This window comes from Jaculus jaculus, chromosome 5 (genome assembly GCF_020740685.1).
Source record: "Jaculus jaculus isolate mJacJac1 chromosome 5, mJacJac1.mat.Y.cur, whole genome shotgun sequence".
In the NCBI taxonomy this organism is placed as follows: domain Eukaryota; kingdom Metazoa; phylum Chordata; class Mammalia; order Rodentia; family Dipodidae; genus Jaculus; species Jaculus jaculus.
Window position 1 is genome coordinate 66,436,682 of NC_059106.1, and position 22,546 is coordinate 66,459,227.

The following is a 22,546-nucleotide window of genomic DNA, read 5'->3' on the forward strand; positions in this document are numbered from 1 at the left end:
GGGAAACGTAGTCCCTGGCCTGGGCCGCGGGCAGCGGTGTTCTGCGGGCTCAGCGGTGACAGCTCGAGAGGTAGGCAGTAATGACAGGGGCCTGGGAGCAGCTGAGGGGCGGAAGGGAGCACGTAAGCTTGACTGCTGGGACCTCTGCCCTGCGGCTGTCAGAATGGACACCTCCAATGTGCGGCTGATGCAACGGGGCCTGTCGGGTGGGGGTGAGGGGTAAGGAGCAACCCGGCACTTATCCGGGCTCCAAGAATAGAGGTTAGGGATTAGATTCCTTCTCTAGGATGGGACCCTCACTAGCTGAGAACAAGGAGATGTCTGTCTCCCCATCCTATTCCAACACACTGGCAACCCCTCACTGCCGGGTCTTGAGAGGGACCAGTATTGCTCCCTGAAATGGGAGGCAGAGTCCCGCCCAAGACCATGGGGACCAACAAGCAGACTTGATCCCATTTAGGATCAGCTGGATGCCCTCCCACGGAGTGGTGCAATACTTTGTAGATCCAGCCAGGGACTACGGGATGGAAACCCAGTCCCTAGAAACTTTCAAAGGCTCCTTTCTAGGACAGAGGAGGAGGGAGAGGCCTCCAGTCCTCCCCCCACAAAGGCCTCTCCTTCTTGCCACACAGTCCTCTGAAGCATCTCTGCCACCTCATGGGCTACCACCTGCCCTCCCCCAGAGTGTGTGTGCTTAGCAGGGTCCATCATGGACCAGTCTGTGGCCATCCAGGAGACTCTGGCTGAGGGGGAATACTGTGTCATCATATCCTTTATCATATGAGCCCTCAGTCCCTGTACCTTCCCTGGCCTTGGGAAGTGGGGTAGAAGGTGTGGAGGTGTCTGTTCTCTCAATTTCTCTCCTCCTCCTCCTCTCTCTCTCTGCCATCTGGGAAGAAAGAAACCAACATTTACTATGTATTCATTTTGTCCTGGTCTCTCAAACCAGGTTTTTTGTTGTTTGGCTTGGTTTGGTTTTTGGCTTTTTGAGGTAGGGTCTCGCTCTAACCCAGGCTGACCTGGAATTCACTACGTAGTGTCAGGGTGGCTTCGAACTCAAGGCAATCCTGGATTAAAGGTATGCGCCACCACGCCTGGCCTCAAACCAGGTTCTTTACATATGCAGCTCTCTCTCAATTCCCTGTGAAGCTGGGGATGGTGACTATCCGCATCTTCCAGATGAGAAAGGTTCAGAGAAGTGAACTGGCTTGTCTAAAGTCACACGGTGAAGGGGAGGGCGAAAAGCAGGAATGGTCACGTGGGCTGCATAGGGAGAGGCCTGGCTTTGGCTTTCTTTGGTTTTCCCTTGACTCCTAGCAGCAGGCAGTGCAAGGTGTGCTGTGTCAGGGAGACAGCCGGCAGAGCCGCCTGCTGGGACTGGTGAGGTGTCGCCTGGAAGATGGCAGCCAGGAGCATGCGTAAGTAAGAGGCTCAGGCCCTGCCTGGGTGGGCCACTACCCCCCCAGTGGGACTTCAGCCATCCTTGCAGAGCAGGGTCTGAGTCTCCTCGAGTAATTACTATAATGATAGTAATTCTTTGCACATCACGTTATAAGCGCTGCACGCATATTAACTCAAAGTCAGCAAGACTTGATGAGGAGATTTCTGGGGATGAGACAGTTATCATACTGGTCTAGATTTCGGGCTTGTGGCCAGAATGCCTGGGTTCAAACCCAGACAGGGTGACCCTGAGCAAGCTGTTTTGCAATTCTGTACCTCAGTTTGCTCAGATTAAGATTAGAACTCAGAGCTGAGGGGATGGCTCTGGTTAAAGGAGCTTACTTGCCAAGCCCAACGCCTAGGTTCAATTCCCCAGTACCCACGTAAAGCCAGATGCAAAAAGTGACACATGTGTCTGGAGTTTGTAGCAACATGAGGCACTAACATACATGTGCAAATGCATGTGTGCACATGCACACACATGCACACAATAAATAAATAATAAAATATTCAAAAATTTTTTTTTGCTTTTTCGAGGCTGACTGGGAATTCACTATATAGTTTCATGTTGACCTCCAACTCACAGAGATCCTCCTACTGCCTTCCAAATGCTGGGATTAAAGGTGCACCCCACCATACCTGACAGGTTTTTAATTTAATGTAATTTATTTATTTGAGAGAGAGAAAGAGGCAGCTAGATAGAGAGAATGGGCATGACAGGGCCTCCAGCCACTGTAAACAAACTCCAGAGAATGCATCACCTGTGCATATGGCTTACATGGGTACCAGGGAATTGAACTTGGGTCCTCAGCCGTCACAGGCAAGCACCTTAACCACTAAGCCATTTCTCCAGCCCAATAAGATATTTTTTTAAAAAAGATTTTATTTTCATTTTTATTTACTTATTAGAGAGAATGAGAGGGAGGGAGGGAAGGAGAGAGAAAGTGAGAATGGGCACACCAGGGCTCTAGCCACTGCAAATGAACTCCAGATTTATGTGCCAGCATGTGCAACTGGCTTACATAGGACCTGGAGAATTGGACCTGGGTCCTTAGACATCACAGGTATGTGCCCTAACTGCTACGCCATCTCTCCAGTCCCCAGTAAAATATTTTTTAATAAAGATTAAGGACTAAGTCAGGTATAGTGATCTATACCTGTATTCCCAACACTTGGGAAGCTGAGCTAGGAGGATCACTACAAGTCTGAGACTAGACTTGGCTACACCATGAGTTCCAAACCAGTGTGCACTACAAAATGAAACCCTGGAGAGAGGGAGAGGAGAGGGTGGGCAGGAATACTGATCATGTGGAAGGCTGAGCCAAGGGTGTAGTTCAGTGGTAGAGCAATTGCTTAGCATGCACAACATCCTGGGTTTGATTTCCAGCAACCTCACATAAAAAAAAAAAAAGGATGCAATGAGTCAGGACATGCAGAGGGTTTTAAACAGGGTGGGGCACATCAAAGGTGCTCATCCAGTATTGCCTGGTAGCACTGCATATTCCTCAGGAGCAGAGGGAATAAATAGTACTTGCAAAGTTTTCAAGGCTAGGAAGTGAATGGATGGGACTCAGAGCCATCAGGGAGAGGGGGCCACCTAAATGGATAGATCGAGACACTGAGGTTCAGGGAGTGAGGCTGGTTATGGGTGTGAGTAACGATTCCTGTCACTCACTGTGCTACCCAGCACCAAACTAGTTTCTCTCCCAAATGATAGAAGTCCAGCTTGGATGACCTCCCCCATCCATTACAGCTTCCTTGGACAGAAAGGACCTGAGGTGTGAGCTTGGCCAGGGCATACACACACTGGGAGCTCACGGGGGAGCATGAGCACCCAGGGCCTCCAAGATAGGGTGTCCTTATGTACAGTACCTTCTTGTTGCTCGGACAAAATATCTGAGGGAAGGAAAGGGTTTATTTCCGCATACGATCTCGAGTGGAAGCTTCATCGCGGTGGGAAAAGTGTAAGAGGCAGCTGGGTGTGTATCCTGTCACATATCAGCAGCAGGGAGGGAACAGCAAGAGTGAGCTGGCTAGCACTAGGAAGCTGGGCTGATTAACCTCGAAGTCCGCCCCTGGTGTCACACCTTCCCCAGCAAGGCTCCACCTCCCAGAATGCCACCAGACGGAGACCAAACATTCAAAATACATGAGGCTATGGGTGGGACATTTATTTTATTACTTATTTATTTGAGAAAGAGAGAGAGAATGGGCACACCAGGGCTTCTAGCCACTGCAAACAAACTCCAGACACATGTGCCACCTTGTGCATCTTGCTTACATGGATACTGGGGAATCGATCCTGGGTCCATAGGCAAGTGCCTTAACCACTAAGCCATCTCTCCATCCCTGTGGGGGTACATTTTATGTCAACTTACTATACTTTACTTCTGTTTCCTGCCCTCAGTCTCTTCCTGTATACGCACCGGAGGATGGCCATTTCGGGCGATGATGTCTCTTTGGACCAGATAGTGCCAGTCTCGAGGGACTTTACAATGGAAGAAGGTGCCAGTTGGGCTGGGTGGTATGAATCACTGATCTCTGGGTGCCCTCAGGTCATTGCTGCTTGCTGCTGGGGCAGGGGTGCAGTGAGAGTGAAGATGATGCCTGGGGCTGGGATTCTCGGTTGCTAAAACATTCTCATTTCTATCCTTCAGTGTCTCCTGATGGTGAAGTGTACATCCTTGGTGAGTGTCCTCTCAGCCTGGGTTTCAGATGGGTCAGGGGGTGCAGGAGCAGAAAACAGAGAGGAACAGCATTATTCATAAAGTAATACTGGTGCTGGAGAAACAGCTCAGTAGGTAAAGCACTTTCTGTGCAGCATGAGGATCTCAGTTCAGACCACCAAAATTCACATCAATGCCAGGTGGGCATGGTGGCCCACCTGTAATCCTAATGCTTGGAGTCAAAGCACGGGGGATCCCTTTGGCAAGCTGCTAGCTAGACTGGCTGAATCAGTGAGCCCTGGGTTCAAGTAAGAGATCCTGACTCAGTAAATAACGTGGAGAGAGATCAAGGAAGACACCTGGCATCAGCCTCTGGTCTTCACACATAGACACATAGACAAAATAGTTCACTAAAAAAAAATAAAAATAGGGCTAGAGAGATGGCTTAACCATTAAGGTGCTTACCTGCAAAGCCTAAGGACCCAGGTTTGATTCCTCAGAACCCATGTCAGCCAGATGCACGTGGTGGTGCATGCCTTTGGAGTTCCTTTGCACTTGCTAAATAAATGAAATCATTAAAAACAACATTCTCAGCCAGGCGTGGTGGCGCACGCCTTTAATCCCAGCACTCGGGAGGCAGAGGTAGGAGGATCACCATGAGTTCGAGGCCACCCTTAGACTACATAGTGAGTTCCAGGTCAGCCTTAGCTAGAGTGAGACCCTACCTCAAAATACAAAAAAAAAAAAAAAAAAAAAAAAAAAATCTCAAGATCTAAACCCTTCAGGTAAGACCCTTCAGGATCAGGCCCTCTCCCACCCCCCCCCACCCATGCTCAAATTCATTCTTCCTCCCTTGTCTGCTTCACTTGAGTCCTTTGGGTGGCTTCTATAATCTCAGTCATCACTCATTTTCACACTGAAGTTTCTTCTTCCCCAAAATCCCATACCTCTTTACAATTAGCCAACTCCCATGTATCCTTCAGGACATTTTTTTTTTTTTAACTTTCTTTCTTTTCTTTATTTCTGTTTTGCTTTTTCGAGGTAGGGTCTCACTGTGGTCTAGGCTGACCTGGAATTAACTATGTAGTCTCAGGGTGGCCTTGAACTCATGGCAATCCTCCTACCTCTGCCTCCCAAATGCTGGAATTAAAGGGACAGCACTATGCCTGGCTTAAAAAAAATTTTTTTTAAATGGCCTGAACTAGAGTGAGACCCTACCTCGAAAAACCAAATAAATAAATAAATAAATAGATAAAATAAATAAAATAAAATAAAATAAAAAGGATACACAGGGCACATTTACATGCTTTAAGTGTAACACAGAGGTGCTTTTTTTTTCACACCCTCATTTGATTGACAACAGGTAGTCCTCAGTATGCCTTTCCCCATCAAGAGTTGATGTTTGCCAGGCGTGGTGGTGCACGTCTTTAATCCCAGTACTCGGGAGGCAGAGGTAGGAGGATCACCGTGAGTTCGAGGCCACCCTGAGATTACATAGTGAATTCCAGGTCAGCCTGGGCCAGAGTGAGACCCTACCTCGAAAAACCAAAAAAAAAAAAGGTAATGTTTAAGTGACTAGACTAAGCACGCTTCCTTCCTATGTGTCTAAGTATATGTTTTTGTTTGTTTGTTTTTTGAGGTAGGCTCTCACTCTAGCCCAGGCTGACCTGGAATTCACTATGGAGTCTCAGGGTGGCCTCGAACTCATGGCGATCCTCCTACCTCTGCCTCCCAGTACTGGGATTAAAGGCGTGTGCCACCATGCCCGGCTAAATATATGTTTCTAATTGTTTAATGTCTGAATTCTTTTTTTTTTTCATTCTTTTTTTTCTTTTTTCTTTCTTTTTTTTTTTGTTCTTTTATGAATTCTTTACTAGATAAAAATAACAAAGGTAAATACTTAACCAGCGATTATCTTATGCCAAACAATATGCTAAAAACTTTTTTTTTTTTTTGGAGACAGTGTCTTTCATAGGCTGGCCTGGAACTCACCATGTAGCCTAAGCTGGCTTTCCATGTCATTGCAATTCTCCTGCCTCAGCCTCCAGAGTGCTGGGGTTACAAGCATGAGCCACCATGCCTGGCTGTGCTAAAAGCTTTGCACATCATGTCCCATCATGCCTTGTGATATGAGGTAACCCCTGTTTTCATCCCCACTTTATGGACAAGGTAACTGAGGCCCATAGAAACTAAGTAGTCTAACACTGGGTGAAGCCAGGACTTAGGCTCTGAGTGCAGGCTCTCGAGCCCACATTGTCAGTCTCTGCTACGTTGCTTCTGTTGGTTCTCTAGCTCAGCATATGTCTGTGAGCGCAGCAGGCCCTTATCTGTACTCTTCAGCATGGTATTGCAGTGCCCAGCTCTTTCCATCCCACTGGGTGGGGAAGAAGCAAGTCTAGAGAACCTCTCTCTGTCAGCTCCATCTAGTACTGTTGTGGTGGGGCCAATTAACTTCAGAGCCTGGGGACCTTGACCCATCCAAAATGGGCACATGGACATTTGGATCAGTAGATACAGTGGGTTTACTATTGACTCATCAGTTTAAGGTCAAAGGATCTTTGTGACCCTGCACTCCTGATTCTGTATTCTGTGGACTAAGCTCTTAGCTCCAGGCAGCCAGGGGCTCATTTCCTGCCTCCCCCATACAGGTTCAGATGTGACTGTGCAGCTGGACACTGCTGAGCTCAGCCTTGAATTCCAACTACCCTTTGGATCACACACCAGGATGTTTCTCCAGGAAGTCACCAGAGCCCATCCAGGTAGGTGAGACCCAGGCTCCCTGGCGAAGGGAGGGATTGGGTCACTGGCCTACTCATTCCAGTTGCTGTTCCGCACTTTGACTGTTTCTGCACCTTATCAAGGCTGCTGGTGTGGAGCTTCAGTGCCCAAGCTGCCAGCAATCCCAGTGCTTCGTTGTTTTTTTTGTTTTGTTTTGTTTTTTGAGACAGTCTCTTGCTATATAGTTTAGGCCCCCAGACTGGCTTTGAACTCATAATCCTTTTGCCTCAGACTCCAACTACTGGGATTATAGGCATGCACCAGCACACCAGGTCAGTGTTTTCTTTTTGAGGTAAGGTCTTACTATAGCCTAGACTAGCCTGTAACTCTGTAGTTCCAGGCTGGTCTTGAACTCATAGGGATCCTGCGTGCTGGGATTAAGGATGTGTGCCATCATACTCAGCCTGGAACTCACAACGATCCTCCCTAGTGCTCCGATTAAAAGCATGCATCACCACACTTCAGCCAATGTTTGCTTTTCTGTTTAGAATTTCTAGACCTGAGTGTTGACTACAGCAGAGCCCCTTTGCTTTTTTGCCTGAAGGGAGGCTTGTGTGAACTTTTTCCATGTTGGCAGGACTGGTAGCTTCTAGAAGCCCATCTTCTCTCTCCACAACCCAAGCTAGAACCAAGAAAAGCTACCTCTGCCTTCCAAGTGCTGGGATTAAAGGTGTGTACCACCAAGCCCAGCTTTCTTTCGTTCTTTTATTTATTTATTTTTTGGCTTTTCGAGGTAGGATCTTCCTAGCTCAGGCTGACCTGGAATTCACTATGTAGTCTCAGGCTGGCCTTGAACTCATAGCAATCCTACCTCTGCCTACCAAGTGCTGGGATAAAGGCTTGTGCTACCACACCTGGCTTTTTTTTTTGTTTATTTTAAAGATTTTATTTTTATTTATTAGAGAGAGAGAGAGAGAGAGAGAGACTGGGCATGCCAGGGCCTCTAGCCACTGCAAAGGAACTTCAGATGCATGTGCCACTTGTGCATCTGGCTTATGTGGGACTTGGAGAATTGAACCTGGGTCCTTAGGTTTTGTAGGAATGTGCTTTAATGGCTAAGGTAGGGTCTTACTCTAGCCCAGGCTGACCTGGAATTCACCCTGTAGTCTTAGGGTGTGGCCTGGAACTCACAGCAATCCTCCTACCTCTGCCTCCTGAGTGCTGGGTAGGGTTTTTTTTTTTTTTTTTTTCCTGATGCAAGTGTAACAGACTGGCCTTTTTTTTCATGTGAGAGAGCAAGGAAGAGAGAGAATTGGTGCACCAGGACCTTCAGCTACTGCACTCAAACTTTAGACATGTGCGCCCTATTGTGTGCGTGTGCAACTTGGCTCACTTGTGTCACTGTGCGTCTGGCTTACATTGGACCTGGAGATTTGAACATGAGTCTTTGGGCTTTGCAGGCAAGCACCTTAACTGCTAAGCCATCTCTCCAGCCCAAGATAGGTTTTGTTTTTTTTTCTTTTGAAGTTGGGTGTCAGTCTAGCCCAGGCTGACCTGGAATTCACTATGTAGTCTCAGGGTGGCCTAAACTTACAACAATTTTCCTACCTCTGCCTCTTAAATGCTGGGATTAAAGGTGTGTGGCACCATACCTGGAAATGTCCGCTTTACAGATGACGGAGGGAACCAGGGCTCGTAAGGCTGCTACGTGCCTCACCTGAGCACACAGTGAAGCATGGACTGTGGGAGCGACAGAATCAGCTAGACCTCTGGAGCCTGGGGTTTTGCTCAAGGGCTTCCTTAGCATCTTCCTCTCTTTCCACCCAAATAGCCCAGAGAAAGTTTCATATAGGAGGTGATGTTGGAGATGGGGAGAGACGAGAGGTTCCTCCCCCACCCCCACCCCCGAGTCGGGGGGTGGGGAAAGAGTTCGGTAGTGTGAAGGGGGGAACATGTTGGTGGGACTGAACTTGGCAGGGTGTAGGAAGAGCTGAGCCAAGAGAGGCCAGCAGAGGGCAGCTCACCAAGTCACAGTTTGGACTCTGCCTGGCAGCTTGGACAGACCTTAAGGAGGTTTCTACTGGGAAGTAATCAGTCACGATTTGCAAGTTAGAGGAGCTTCTCTGTTCACTGGGATGGTAGGAAGAGCCTGGAGCGGGGCCAGCCTTAGGAATGAATGCATCACAATAATTCCGGCATAAGAAATGAGGCTTGGACCTGAGTCTTGGCTGTGTAACTGGGGACAATGGAAGACACTGGTGAGGTAGTAAGAAAGTCATTCTGATGAGAACATGTTCTGTTAACAACTTTATCCCGACCGATTAGAATGGTGCCTACACACAGCAGACAGGTAGTAAACATCTGTTGAACAGGTGAATAGAGCTTGGTAAGGAACGGAGAGAGCCGAGTATGATGGTGCCTGAAATCCCAGCATTCACGAAGCAGAGGAAGGAGGCTCCTCAATTCAAGGCCAGCCTGAGTGATATATTAGGATCCTGTAAGGAGAGAGGAAGAGAGAAAGAAAGAGTGTGATTTTTTTTATTGTTGTTTTTTTGAGGTAGTCCAGGCTGACCTGGAATTCACCATGTAGCCTCAGGGTGGCCTTGAACTCATGAAAGTCCTCCCATCTCTGTCTCCTGAGTGCTGGGATTAAGGGTGTATACCATCACACTCAGCTGAGAGAGACTGATTTTAAGGGCAACAGCTCTCTTTAGGTTTAGGCATCTTTAAAAAATTTATTCATTTATTTATTTGCAAAGAGAGAGGCAGGGAGAGAGAGAGAGAGAGAAAGGATTAATGAATGAACTACTGTAAATGAACTCTAGAAATATGGGCCACTTTATGCATCTGGCTTTATGTGGGTACTAGGGAATTAAACCCAGCCATCAAGGCTATGCAAACAAGTGTTTTAATGGCTGAGCCATCTCTCCAGCCCTCTTTTTAATATTCATTTATTTATTTATTTGAGAGAGAGAGAGAGAAAGAGGCGCGGGGAGAGAATGGGCACTCCAGGGCCTCCAGCCATTGCAAATGAACTCCAGATGTATGCTCCCCTTTGTGCATCTGGCTTACGTGGATGGGAGAATCAAACAGGGATCCTTTGGCTTTGCAGGCAAACACCTTAACCACTAAGCCATCTCTCCAGCATTCCTCCTTTAAAAATATTTTATTTAGGGCTGGAGAGATGGCTTAGCAGTTAAAACACATGCCTGTGAAGCCTAAGGACCCCAGTTTGATTCTCCAGGTCCCATGTAAGCCAGATGCACAAAGGGCAGCATATATCTGGAGTCCATTTGCAGTGACTAGAGGCCCAGACACACCCATTCTCACTCTCTCTGTCTCCAATAAATAAAAATAAAAATCTTAAAAATAATTTATTTGCAAGGAGAGAGAGAGAGAATGGGCATGCCAAGACCTCTTGCTGATGCAATCGAATTCCAGATGTATCCACCACCCTGTGCATCAGTTGTTTTTTGTGGGCACAGCAAGCAAGCCCATTAACGACTGAGCCATCTCTTCAGCCCATAGGCATCTGTCTTGCAGACCTCTTACCTGTTCTTCCCCCCTCTGGGCCCACACCATGTCCGAGTAGCCTAGCTGACTGAGTTGTCATGATGGGGCCTTCTTCAGAGAAAAGCTGTGATGAGAGAAGACTCTTTGAACAGACAGACTCTTGGATATTTATAGCCCAACCCTTGCATTTTATAGATAAAGAGATTTGGGTTCAGGATGAGGCTTTAGGTGAAGGAATTAGGCTGTGCTGACCCAGACCTACATGTGTAGTCCAGAAGGTCAGAGCAGAAATGCCTTGGCTAAAAGGCCTCAGCTAACTTAAAGAATTAAATAACATTAACTGAAAACCTACTCTATGTCAGACATTTTCCTAGATATGTAGGCAATGAAAAACCACCATATAGCTGGGCATGGTGGTGCACACCTTTAATCCCAGCACTCGGGAGGCAGAGGTAGGAGGATTGCCGTGAGTTCAAGGCCACCCTGAATCTACAAAGTGAATTCCAGGTCAGCCTGCCTCGAAAAACCAAAAACAAACAAACAAACAAAAAAACACCATGTTTATTTTGTTTAGTCTTTAGCAAAGGGTAGATAATCATGTTTTATACATGAATAAGCTGATAAGTGGAGTATTAGAACAAAAGCATCTGGGGTTCATTATGTAATGGCAAGAGGTCCTGGCAGACCCATTCCCTTCTATCTCTCATTCTTTCTCTCTCTTTCAAAAGCACCTGCCAAGCATGGAGGTGCACACCTTTAATCCCAGCACTTGGGAGGCAGAGGTAAGAGGATCAGAATAGCTGTGAGTTCGAGGCCACCCTGAGACTTCATAGGGAATTCCAGGTCAGCCTTAGCTAGAGCAAGACCCTACCTCGAAAATTAAAAAAAAAAAAAAAAAAAAAAGCTTGTTAATAAACAAAAGCAGAGAAGTTAAGAAACTTACCTGAGACCATTCATCAATTGTACTAACAGTAACAGAACCACGTTTTGACACCCAAATCCACAGAATCTAGGGATTTCAGTTCAGAAACTAGCTCTGCTATTTCTTAGATTTGTAGGTAGATACTGCATATGTATGTTATTTCTTTAGACCTTGGCTTTCTGGTTTATTTTATTTTTTTAGATAAGGTCTTGCTCTAGCCCAGGGTAACCTGGGATTTACTATGTATTCTCAGGGTGGCTCGAACTCTGGGTGATACTTTTACCTCTGCCTCCTGAGTGCTGGGATTAAAGGTGTGCGCCACTGTGCCCTGCTGGCTTTCTGATTACCTAGCAATAGAAGGGTTTTGTGGGGACCAAATGTGGCTGAATATGAGTTAGTAGAATGTGAAGCTGAACATGATTTGAAAGTAGTGCCTGCCCATGCTATAGCAGGGACAGGAGCCCAAGCCTCCTCATCCTTGCAGATGCAGCCCAGTTTGACCAGGTTCATGAGGTTCCACAAGCGGAGCAGGCAGAACAGCAATAAAGGTTGAGCAAGAAGGGTTTTGCATATGTTATAGAGGTGTACAGACTGGGCTTTGAGTCAGAGGCACAGGTGGCTAAAGTTAAGGGCCACCAGAGCACCTGTCTTTTGTTATTTTTAATTTTTTTTTGTTTTTATTTATTTATTTACTTACTTGAGAGCGACAGGCAGAGAGAGAAAGGCCGATAGATAGAGAAAGGGGGGGGGGGAAGGAGAGAAAATGGGCATGCCAGGGCCTCCAGCCATTGCAAATGAACTCCAGATGCATGCGCCCCCTTGTGCATCTGGCTAACGTGGGTCCTGGAGAATTGAGTCTCGAATCGGGGTCCGTAGGCTTCACAGGCAAGTGCTTAACTGCTAAGCCATCTTTCTAGCCCTTTTGCTGTTTTTTTTTTTAAATATTTTATTTATTTATTTATCAGAGAGAGGTAGATAGATGGATAGATAGATAGAAAAGGAGGGAGAGAATAGGCACACCAGGGACTCTATCTACTGCAAATGAACTACAGATACACGTGCTACCTTATGCATCTGCTTTACATGGGTACTTGGGAATTGAACCTGAATCCTTGGGCTTTGCAGGCAAGCACCTTAATCATTAAGTCATCCCTCCAGCCCCTGTTGTTATTGTTTTGAGACAGGGTCTCACTGTGTTGTCCAGGCTGTTATGGAACTAACAACCCTGCCTCAGCCTCCCAAGTGCTGGAATTAATAAGTGTGTGCCACCAGGAGGGGCTTCAGATGGCATGTTTCATAGGATGCACATGCTTCTTTGACGTAGAGCCAGTTTGTCATAGTTTGTTAGTTGCAGATGGAGGTTATTTCCCCCACCCCATCTGGCTGAGTCCTTCTCTTTGCCACTGACTCTGTGACCTTGGGCATAGCCTCTTTGAACTCAGTTGCTTCCTATATAAAACTGGGCTAACAATTCCCTACCTCATAAAGTTTCTTGTGAGGATCAAGGAAGTGATTACGTATTAACATCTAGTTACTATGAGATCGGAGGAAAGGAGAGGCTCTCAGCTTTGGCAATGCACTTTTGTTGTTATTTTCCAGGCAGGGTCTCACTCTAGCCTAGACCAGGCTCACCTGGAACTCACTCTGTAGCTCAGGCTGGCCTTGATCTCATTTTACTTCAGCCTCCTGAGTGCTGGGATTAAAAGCATGTGCCACTATGCATGGCTTGCACTGCACTTCATTTTTTAAAAAAATATTTTATTTATTTGTAAGCAAACGGGGGCGGGGGGGAGAGACTGGGTATGCCAGGGCCTCCATCCGCTGCAAATGAACTCCAGAAGCATGTGCCACTTTGTAAATCTGGTTTTACATGGGTACTGAGGAATCAAACTCAGGTAGTTAGGCTTTGCGGGCAAGAGCCTTAACCGCTGAGTCATTTCTCCAGCCCGCATTGCACTTTTTGTTTGTTTTTGTTTCTTGAGGTAGGGTTTCACTAGCTCTGGCTGACTTAGAATTCAGTTAGGTAGTCTCAGGGTAGCCTCGAATTTGTGGCGATGCTCCTACGTGCTACCTTCCGAATGCTGGGATTAAAGGCGTGCGCCACCAAGCCAAGTTGCACTTCTTTTTTTTAAATTAATTTTGGGCGCGCCAGGGCCTCTAGCCACTGCAAACGAACTCCAGACTTATGCATCACGATGAACATCTGGCTTACGTAGGTTCTGGGGAATCGAACCTGAGTCCTTAAGCTTCGTGGGCAAGCACCTTAACCGCTAAGCCACCTCTCCAGCCCTTCCACTGCACTTTGATCTTACACGTACCTGCCAGATTGCATTTAGACCTCAGACCCACGCTGGGCGCTCAGGAAACCAAGCTTAGAGAGTCTCCCACAAAACACTCATACAGCCGTCAGCTACTCAAGCCCGTGGCTCAGTCTTCGCTCCTTGTGTGCAGACACAGGCATCACCCCTGCGACCCGGGATCCCGAGTTCCTGTGGCTGTCCAGATACAGACGCGCCAAGCCAGGTCCCGAGCCGCCCTCGCCAAGCGCGCGGAACTCCGACCCGAGTCCTTGGACGGAGTGCGGGACAATTGGAGGAGGCAGGTATCGGTTTCGGAAAGGGCCGGTAGGGATTGGAGAACGCCCAGCTCCGGGGGGCGGGACTCCGTTCTGTTTGGGGGCGGGGATACCGAGGAGCCTGGCTTTGGATTGGCGGAGGCGGCACTCGGGGGCGGGGCCATGGAGGGGCGGGGCGCGCGTGCGCGGGAGAGAGGGAGGGAGGCCGGGCGGCGGGATGAAGTGCTTGAGGAAGCAACCGGGGAAATGTCGGCCGCAGCCGGCTCCCGCGAGCGCGACTGTGCAGGTCGGCGGGGCTGTGTGGAGCTGGGCTTGACGAGGGGGGTTCCGGGGCCGCGGTCTGGGGGCGACAGCTGGCCGCGCCATCGGGTGGGGCAGGCGGGGCGTGCGGGTTGGCGGGTGAACCGCGCGCGCGCGCGGCGGGGACCTGCGGTCTGGGCCCTTAGCGAGCCGGGGGCTGCTGGGGCCCAAGTTCCGTGGGGATGAGATGGATGTGCGTGCGAGCGGGTGGAACCCGGCGACTGGGGAGTCCCGAGGCTGGGGGCTTAGCCGTATGCCCTTGGCCGCTCGCTGCCCCTCTCTCGGGGTTTCAGTTTCTCCAGGCGGGCTCGCTGTCCTCCAGTCCTGGCCTTCCGAACTGGGCGAAGGGCTGAGGGGTGCACGCTGCTGTGACCGGGCCTCCTGTGGATAAGGTGTTGCGGGGTGGGGGTGGGGTTCCCCGAGTCCCCAGCCCCGGGGGATGATAGACTGCGCGGTGCGCGCAGCCCCGAGCGCGGGGGAGCCCTGGCCACGGTGGGGTCAGGCAGGGATGAGGTTTCAGGTAGACGGGACTGGGTTCCTGCCGCCCAGCCCGTGATGGATGATGGGTGGCACAAAAGGCTGATTGTCGAACGAGACAGTGTCCTTTGGGTAGAGAGAAAGGGGCGGGGGAGGCTCAGGGCTGAAATTTGGGTCAGTCCTCTTTGCCCAGCCCCACAGGGCTCCCCGGGCATTGCCTGCCCCAGGTGTGCCCGCGTTGCACACACGCGAGGACCCGCCCATTGTTTGTACCACTTTTCTCCCGTACTTTGCTATCGAATAGCTGTGTCAAGTGCCCGCCAGCATTTCACTTGCTCTTACTAGGCTTGGACACTGAAGAGTGAGTGTGGAGAGATGACAGGTTGAGCAAGAGTTCCGTAAAGCGAGAGGAAACGTAAGCGAGCAGAGGACTTCCTCAGCGTTTACGCGTTTGCTTCCTTGCATGTACCTACCACACGATGCCATTGAAGGCCCTGGTGAGGCAGTTTGTATCTTTCTTGGGCTTATCTCAGCGTTCCCTGGAAACAGCTACTGCTTGTTTCCATGAAATTCTGGGCTGTGTGACAGGGGAGGTTTGAGATTAACAGCACATCCTCTCGTTAACCTTCTTCCCAAGAGGCTGCCAGAAATACTCAGAGGACAGGCCAGTGATAGCACAAAGAGTTGGGTTCTGTCTTTTCTGCCCACACGGCAGAGCCAGGCTGTTGGGAACGGTTCATGCCTCTAGGAGAGGGATCTCTTCCACCGGAAATCGGGCCAGCCAGCTCTGACGCTAGTTATCTGCTCCTGAGTGAGAAATGTGCAGGGATCGCAGAATCTTTCATTTCCTTTTACAAAAGAAAAACCTACCACACGCTGGTGGGGAAGTTTTTGGCTTTACTGTCAGTTCAAAAGATTTTTGTCCCTATCCTAATACGCACAGTAAGTGGGATTACATTAGCAACTGCTGGGTTTTCCCGGTAAAAATAGGAAGAATGGCAGTACACCAAGCCCCCAAGTGTGGTTGTGTCAGTTCTGTTTCCAGAGTGCCTCTGGCCTCAGCAGAGAGTTGCTTCTTCCATAGTGGGTAGAAGAAACCCTTTGTGCCTCCTGTTGATGCTATCCCAGATCCTGCCCTAGTGGAAACTGGTAGTGTGGACTTTGGTTCTTCCTATATGCAAATGATCAAATGATCCACTTCCCAAAAGACTAGGGAATCAACCCAAGGCTAGAAACTCTTTCCAAATGCTGTTTGTATCTAGGTATGGTGGTAGATGCTTGTAATCACAGCGTGTGGGAGGTAGAGGCAAAAGACTCAGGAGTTGAAGGTCATCCCTCAGCAAGGTAGAATTCAAGGCTAGTTGGGCTACTGGAGATGAAAAAATAAAAATAAAGGTTAAAAATCAAAAGCCAAAACAGGGCTGGGAAGATGGTTCAGTGGTTAAAGATACTTAGTTGCAAAGTTTGTCCCAGGTTCAGTTCCCCATGTATTTTGCAATGGCAGGAGATCCTTTTGTTTGTTTTTGTTTGTTTGTTTGTTTGAGGTAGGGTCTCACTCTAGCCCAGGCTGACCTGGAATTCACTCAGTAGTCTCAGGGTGGCCTCAAATTCACAGCGCTCCTCCTACCCTTGCCTCCTGAGTGCTGGGATTAAAGGAGTGAGCCACCACACCCATCTGGCCCAATCTGATTTTCAGTCCCTGCCTTTGCCTTGGTAGAGAAAGATCCCACATTAGTGATTCTCTCTGAAATACTCCTTTCTTTGATTTGTCTCTGCTGAGTTCAAGAGTGCCAAGCTGAGCTGGGGAGGGATTGTAGTAGGAGAAGGAAACCAGACTAGTCTCTGGGTGTCTAGGAGCTGGGTTGTGATGTTGAAGTGAGCGACTTGTTTCTGGTTGAGTGGCATCTGATTCTCTTGGTCTCTTCATCTACTGAGATCTTACCTTGGCTTTAGGCTGGTAGCTATTTTAGTGGGAGTCTTTCCTGCTTCTTTATTGCTCTTAACTTTGGGTAGCATTTTCTTTCCTTAAGGAGAAATGGGAGTTGGTTTGGGAGAAATGCCTCATTATTGCTATCTAAGAATTGAAGGTTTTGTTATCCACACAGCCCCATTGGGGATGCTGCATAGGGCATAGCAGAGTGGTAGTGGTAGTTGGTCTTGGGCTGGAGAGATGGCTTAGCAGTTAAGGTGCTTGTCTGCAAAAGCAAAGGACTCATGCTGGAACAGTTCCCCAGTACCCATGTAAAACCAAATGCACAGGTGATGCATGCGTCTGGAATTTGCAGTGGGCAGCGGCCCTGGCATGCCAATTCTTTCTCTATCTGCCTCTTTCTCAAATATATTTAAACAAGTAAAGAGAAGTTTGGTCTTTGAAGCAGCTTCCTTCTTTTCTTACTTGCATGGGTATGCATGTTCACGTATGTTTGTGCTGTGCTGATGTGTGTGTGTGTATGTGCACATGTATATATGCATGTGAGACTGCAGGCTGACTTTGGTATCTTCCTCAGTTGCTCTGTACCTTAGTCTTGCTCTGTGTGACAGTCTCTCACAGAGCGCCCTGATTCAGCTAGACAAACTAGCCAGCAAACCCAAGGACCCTGCCTGTCTGCGCCGCCCCAGTGCTGGAATTACAGGTGTATGCCGCCACACCTGGCAATTTCTGTGTGGGCGCTCCGCATCCATACTAAGGTCTTGGCAAGCACTTACCCACTCAGTCGTCTTCTCATTTCCTCTTTTTCTTTTCATTCCGTAGCTGATTCAAAGTAAGGCAACTGTGGTAACTCAAAATTTCAATGAAATGTCTTATGAGTGTTTTTGCTCCTGGACCCAGGAAACAAAGCATTAAGGTCTTCCTGGCCTGTGAAAGGAAATGAATGTTATTTTTATCTTAGGGTAACATAAAGGGTAACCTAGATTACCAGTGGAGGAGCCAGAGAGAATGTTAGAAAAATAACCCCGAGCTTGGTTTTTTTCTTTCTTTCTTCTTGCTTTGTCTCTATTAATAAGTAAAACCTGCATGAGCAACAAATACTTTCAGCATGGAGAAAATGAATTTGCCTTTTGTTCTTTGAGGTTGAAACATCATCTGTCCTTCCTACCTGGAAGGAAGCTCTGCAGGCTCCTAAGCAAATTAATTTATTTTGAGCCACTTGTTTCTTTAAACAAAACAGAGCTGTACTCTTCTTTCTTTCTCCTTTTGTTGCTTTTCCATTTTCCTTCTTTGTCCCATTTAACCTCACTTTTGGTTCTAGTACAAGAGAATCTCTTTAAGACATTGCTCCCCGCCTTGGGAAAAATTGTTTTGGCATGTCTACAAGAGAGGGTGATCTACAAACATTCACTGCGAGGTAGAGCTTTTTGGAGAAAACTCTCGGAGGCTAATAGTTCAGGAAGAGGGAGACATCAATATTTATTAGAGTAAGAGGACAGTGTTGGGATATAGAAACTGGCTAACAATGTTTATTTTTTTCTGTTTTTGTCCTTGCCTAAAAAACACCTTAACAACAACAACAACAACGAAAACATCCAAATAAAAAGAAAAAACAAAAAAGTAGCTGGGCATGGTGGTAAATGCTTTCAGTCCCAGTACATGGGAGGTTGAGGCCAGAAGATCACTGAGAGTTGGAGGCCAGCCTGTGGCTATAGAGTGGGTTCCTGGTCAGCCTGGGTTAGAGTGAAACCCTCCTTGAAAAAACAAGCAACAGCCAGGCGTGGTGGTGCACGCTTTTTTTTTGGATATATTTTATTTATTTATTTGAGAGAATGAAAGAGAGAGAGAGGGAGAGGGAGAATATGGGCGTGCCAGGGCCTCCAGCCACTGCAAATGAACTATATGGGTCCTGGAGAATCGAACTGGGTTCCTTTGGCTTTGGCAGGCAAACACCTTAACCACTAAGCCATCTTGCCAGCCCCTGCGCACACCTTTAATCCCAGCACTGGGGAGGCAGAGGTAGGAAGATCCCCGAGTTTGAGGCCACCCTGAGACTATATAGTGAATTCTAGGTCATCCTGGGGGCTAGAGTGAGATCTTACCTTGAAAAGCCAAAAAAAACCCCAAAAAACCAAACCCCCCCAAAAAACAAAAAACAAACAAGCAAATAACAGCAAAAAGTTCAAGGTCATCTTGGCCTATATAATATAATAAGATCCTCTCAAGAAAACAGGAGGGGAACACTTGGGAGGCAGAGGTAGGAGGATCGCCGAGAGTTCAAGGCCACCCTGAGACTACATAGTGAATTCCAGGTCAGCCTGAGCCAGAGTGAGACCCTACCTCAAAAAACCAAAAAAAAAAAAAAAAAAAAAAAAAAAAAAACAGGAGGGGAAGAATGAGGTTATATGATAGAGTACTGGCCTAGCATGTGGAAGGTCCTGCAGCACCGTGCTGGGGAAAAAGAAAAGACTAAAGTAATTTTATCAACTTTACTGGTAGTCCATGTATATGAATGGACACATAGAAATGAGACTTTGATTTTTTGGAATTTTTTTTTCAGAACAAATCTTTATTTAAGAATTAAACAAAACAAAAACATTAAAGCGTCACAGTACAGACAGAATACAATTTGTTTCATTTAGTCTGAAATCTGGAAACAGGTTGCTCTAACTACTTACCTGAGATAGATGTGGGCTACACTGCTTCAACGGTGGAATTTTTTTTTTTCAAGATAGGGTCTGGCCCAGGCTGATTTAGAATTCACTATGTATCCTCAGGGTGGCCTTGAATTCACAGGGATCCTCCTACCTCTGCCTCTTGAGTATTGGAATTAAAGGCATGAGATACCACGCCCAGCCTATTTAGAATATTAATGATGAATAAACAAAGTGTATATAAATGGCAGGATATGTTAGAAAAGAAAAGCTATTGCTTCTTGGCACAATACCAGACACCTCTCTTTCTCTCTCTCTTTTTTAAAAATTTATTATTTTTTTTATTAACAACTTCCATGATTGTAATCTTTTTTTCTTTTTTTGAGGTAGGGTCTTGCTCTAGCCCAGGCTGACCTGGAATTCATTATGTAGTCTCATGGTGGTCTCAAACTCAAACTCCTGCTTCTGCCTCCCAAGAGCTGGGATTAAAGATTTGTGCCACCATGCCCAACTCTTCTCTCTCTCTCGCTCTCTCTCTCTCTCTCTCTCTCTCTCACTCTTTCTAAAGCGGTCTCATGTAGTCCAGGCTGATCTTGACCTCACTATGTATGAAGCTGAGAATGCTGTTACCCTGATCCTTCTTCCACTTTCCAGTGGAAGGAAATTGCAAGCCTGTGTCACCCCACCTGAGGTCATAATCTTCTTTAGTCCATCCTTCACTTTTGCATCTATTCTCTCAGGGCTGTCTTTGAAAACGTTGGTCATTTAAATCTTCCCCATGCAGGTAGGGTCTCACTCTAGCCCAGGATGACCTGTAACTCACTTTGTAGTCCCAGGCTGGCCTTAAGCTCACTGTGATATTCTTACCTCTGCCTCCCTATTGTTAGGATTAAAGGTGTGTGCCACCATGCTGGGCTCTAAATTTTTAAAAATAAAAAATAAACCTAGCTACAGATGATTGGCCTTCTGCATGAGAAGGATAATACTTGGTAGCAGAGGCCAGTAAGTTAAAAAGGAGACATAAAGGGAAGAGAAAGGAAGGGAGGAGGATACTTAATAGGTTGATATTGTATATATGTAAGTACAATGATTGTAATGGGGAGGTAATATGATGGAGAATGGAATTTCAAATGGGAAAGTGTGGGGGTGGGGAGGGAGGGAATTACCATGGGATATTTTTTTATAATCATGGAAAATGTTAATAAAAATTAAAAAAAAATGATCCTGGAAAAAAAAAAAGAGGAGAAAATAAATAAATAAATAAAAAATAAACAACAAATTTAGCTGGGTGTAGTGGCGCACACCTTTAATCCCAGCACTTGGAGGCAGAGGTAGGAGGATCACTGAGTTCAAGGCCACCCTGAGACTACATAGTGAATTCCAGGTCAGCCTGGGCTGGAGTGCGACCCTACCTTGAAAAACCAAACCACACACATACACACAAAAATAAATAAAATTAAAAATTGACAGAGTAAGAGAAAGAATGGGTGTGGCAGTGCCTCCTGCCATTGTAAACAAACCCCAGACTATGCACCACTTTGTGCATCTGGCTTCATGTGAGTACTAGGGACTCTAACCCAGGCTGCCAAGCTTTGTAAGCAAGTGCCATTAGCCATTGAGTCATCTGTCCAGCTCTTTTTTTTTTTTTCTCCTCAAAAAAAAATTTTTTTTTCAAGGTAGGGTCTCACTCTAGCCTGTGCTGACCTGGAACTCAGAGCAATCTTATCTCTGCTTCCCAAATACTGGGATTAAAGGCAAGGCGTGCAGCACCACACCTAACCTTCCCTGCTAAGCCATCCCTCCAGCCCTGAATTTTTATTTATTTGAGGGTTGGAGGGATGGATTAGCAGTTAAGGCATTTGCCTGCAAAGCCAAAGGACACTGGTTAGCCAGATGCACAAGGAGGCACACATGTCTGGAGTTCATTTGCAGTGGCTGGAGGCCCTGGCGCGCCCATTCTCTCTTTCCCTTTCTCTCTGTCAAATAAATAAATAAATAAAAATATTTATTTGAGAGAAAGAGGTTAATAGAGAGAATGGGCACATCAGGGCCTTCAGCCTCTGCACATGAACTCCAGACGTTTGTGCCACCTTGTGCATCTGGCTTACGTGGGTCCTAGGGAATTGAACCTGGGTCCTTTGGCTTTGCAGGGAAGACTTAACCACTAGACTTTTTCATTAATTAATTCATTTGAGAGAGAGAGAGAAAGAATGGGTGTACCAGGGCTTGTAGCCACTGCAAACAAATTCCAGATGCATGCACCACCTTGTGCATCTGGCTTATGTGGGTATTGGGAATTGAACCTGGGTCCTTAGCTTTGCAAGCATGAGCCTTAACCACTGAGCCATCTCTCCAATCCCCCTTTTTAAAAATTAAATATTTTATTTATCGCTGGGGGCAGGCAGATAGAATGGGCATGCCAGGGCCTCCAGCCATTGCAAATGCACTCCAGATGTGTGCGCCACCTTGTGCATCTGGCTTACATGAGTCCTGTGGAATCAAACCTGGGTCCTTAGGCTTCACAAGTAAGTGCTTCAACTGCTAAACCATCTCTCCAGGTCTGTTTTTTTTTTTTTCTTCTTGCGATAGAGTTTTGCTCTCATGTTGATACACTCTTACCTAGTTGAATGCAGGGCCCCCCCCTTAAAATTTTTTTTTTTACTTATTATTTGGGAGAGAGGAAGATGCAGAGAGAGATAAAGAGAATGGGCACATCAGGGCCTCTAGCCACTGCAGACGAACTCCGATTCATGTGCCCCCTTGTGCATCTGGCTTATGTGGGTCTTGGGGAATTGAACTGGTGTCCTTAGGCTTTGCAGGCAAGTGCCTTAACTGCAAAGCCATTTCCCTAGCGCCCCCCCCCCCCCCCCCCCCCCCCCGCTTTTGTTTTTTTTTTGAGGCAGGTTTTCACTCTAGTCCAGGATGACCTGGAATTCACTATGTAGTCTCAGGATGGCCTCAAACTCATGGCGATCCTCCTATCTCTGTCTTCCCAAGTGCTGGGATTAAAGGAATGCGCCACCACGCCCGTCTTTGTGTGTTTGGTTTTGGAGCTCAAACTCTGGCCTTACACATGCTAAGTAAGAGCTGCATCACCAAGCTATGCTCCTAGCTGTCAAGTCTCCTTAACCTTGATTTCCTGTCTCCCTCTGGGATCTCCACCTTGTATCAGATTCCATTCTATTGCGTATGAAATGTGTCTTTCCACACCCCACTGCCCATAAAGTTCAAATTTCTCAGTGTGGCCTTCAGGTCCTGTGCTGCCTGACCTCAGTTGGCCTCTCTAGTCTCAGCCATCACTACTGTCCTTAATTTCCTCTTGCTTCACACTTGACTGCATTGTTTATTTTA

General features: G+C 47.1%; 1 protein-coding gene and 1 long non-coding RNA gene across 2 annotated transcripts in view; one reads left to right on the forward strand and one right to left on the reverse strand.

Moving 5' to 3' along the window:
• The window catches only part of Inpp5b (inositol polyphosphate-5-phosphatase B), an 84,035-nt gene continuing 61,489 nt past the window's right edge, over positions 1 to 22,546 (forward strand). Inside the window, 8 exon segments of the mRNA XM_045150230.1 lie at positions 1 to 70; positions 633 to 766; positions 1,324 to 1,418; positions 3,848 to 3,945; positions 4,098 to 4,127; positions 6,755 to 6,865; positions 13,711 to 13,919; positions 13,922 to 14,120. Of these exon segments, the coding sequence (XP_045006165.1) occupies positions 710 to 766; positions 1,324 to 1,418; positions 3,848 to 3,945; positions 4,098 to 4,127; positions 6,755 to 6,865; positions 13,711 to 13,919; positions 13,922 to 14,120 (799 nt within the window). The 5' untranslated portion in view covers positions 1 to 70; positions 633 to 709.
• On the reverse strand, positions 9,119 to 13,853 carry LOC123460799. The gene is made up of 2 exons (XR_006637201.1): positions 13,578 to 13,853; positions 9,119 to 9,319 (listed from the first exon to the last, which is right to left on the reverse strand). It is a non-coding gene; the product is annotated as an uncharacterized LOC123460799 (long non-coding RNA).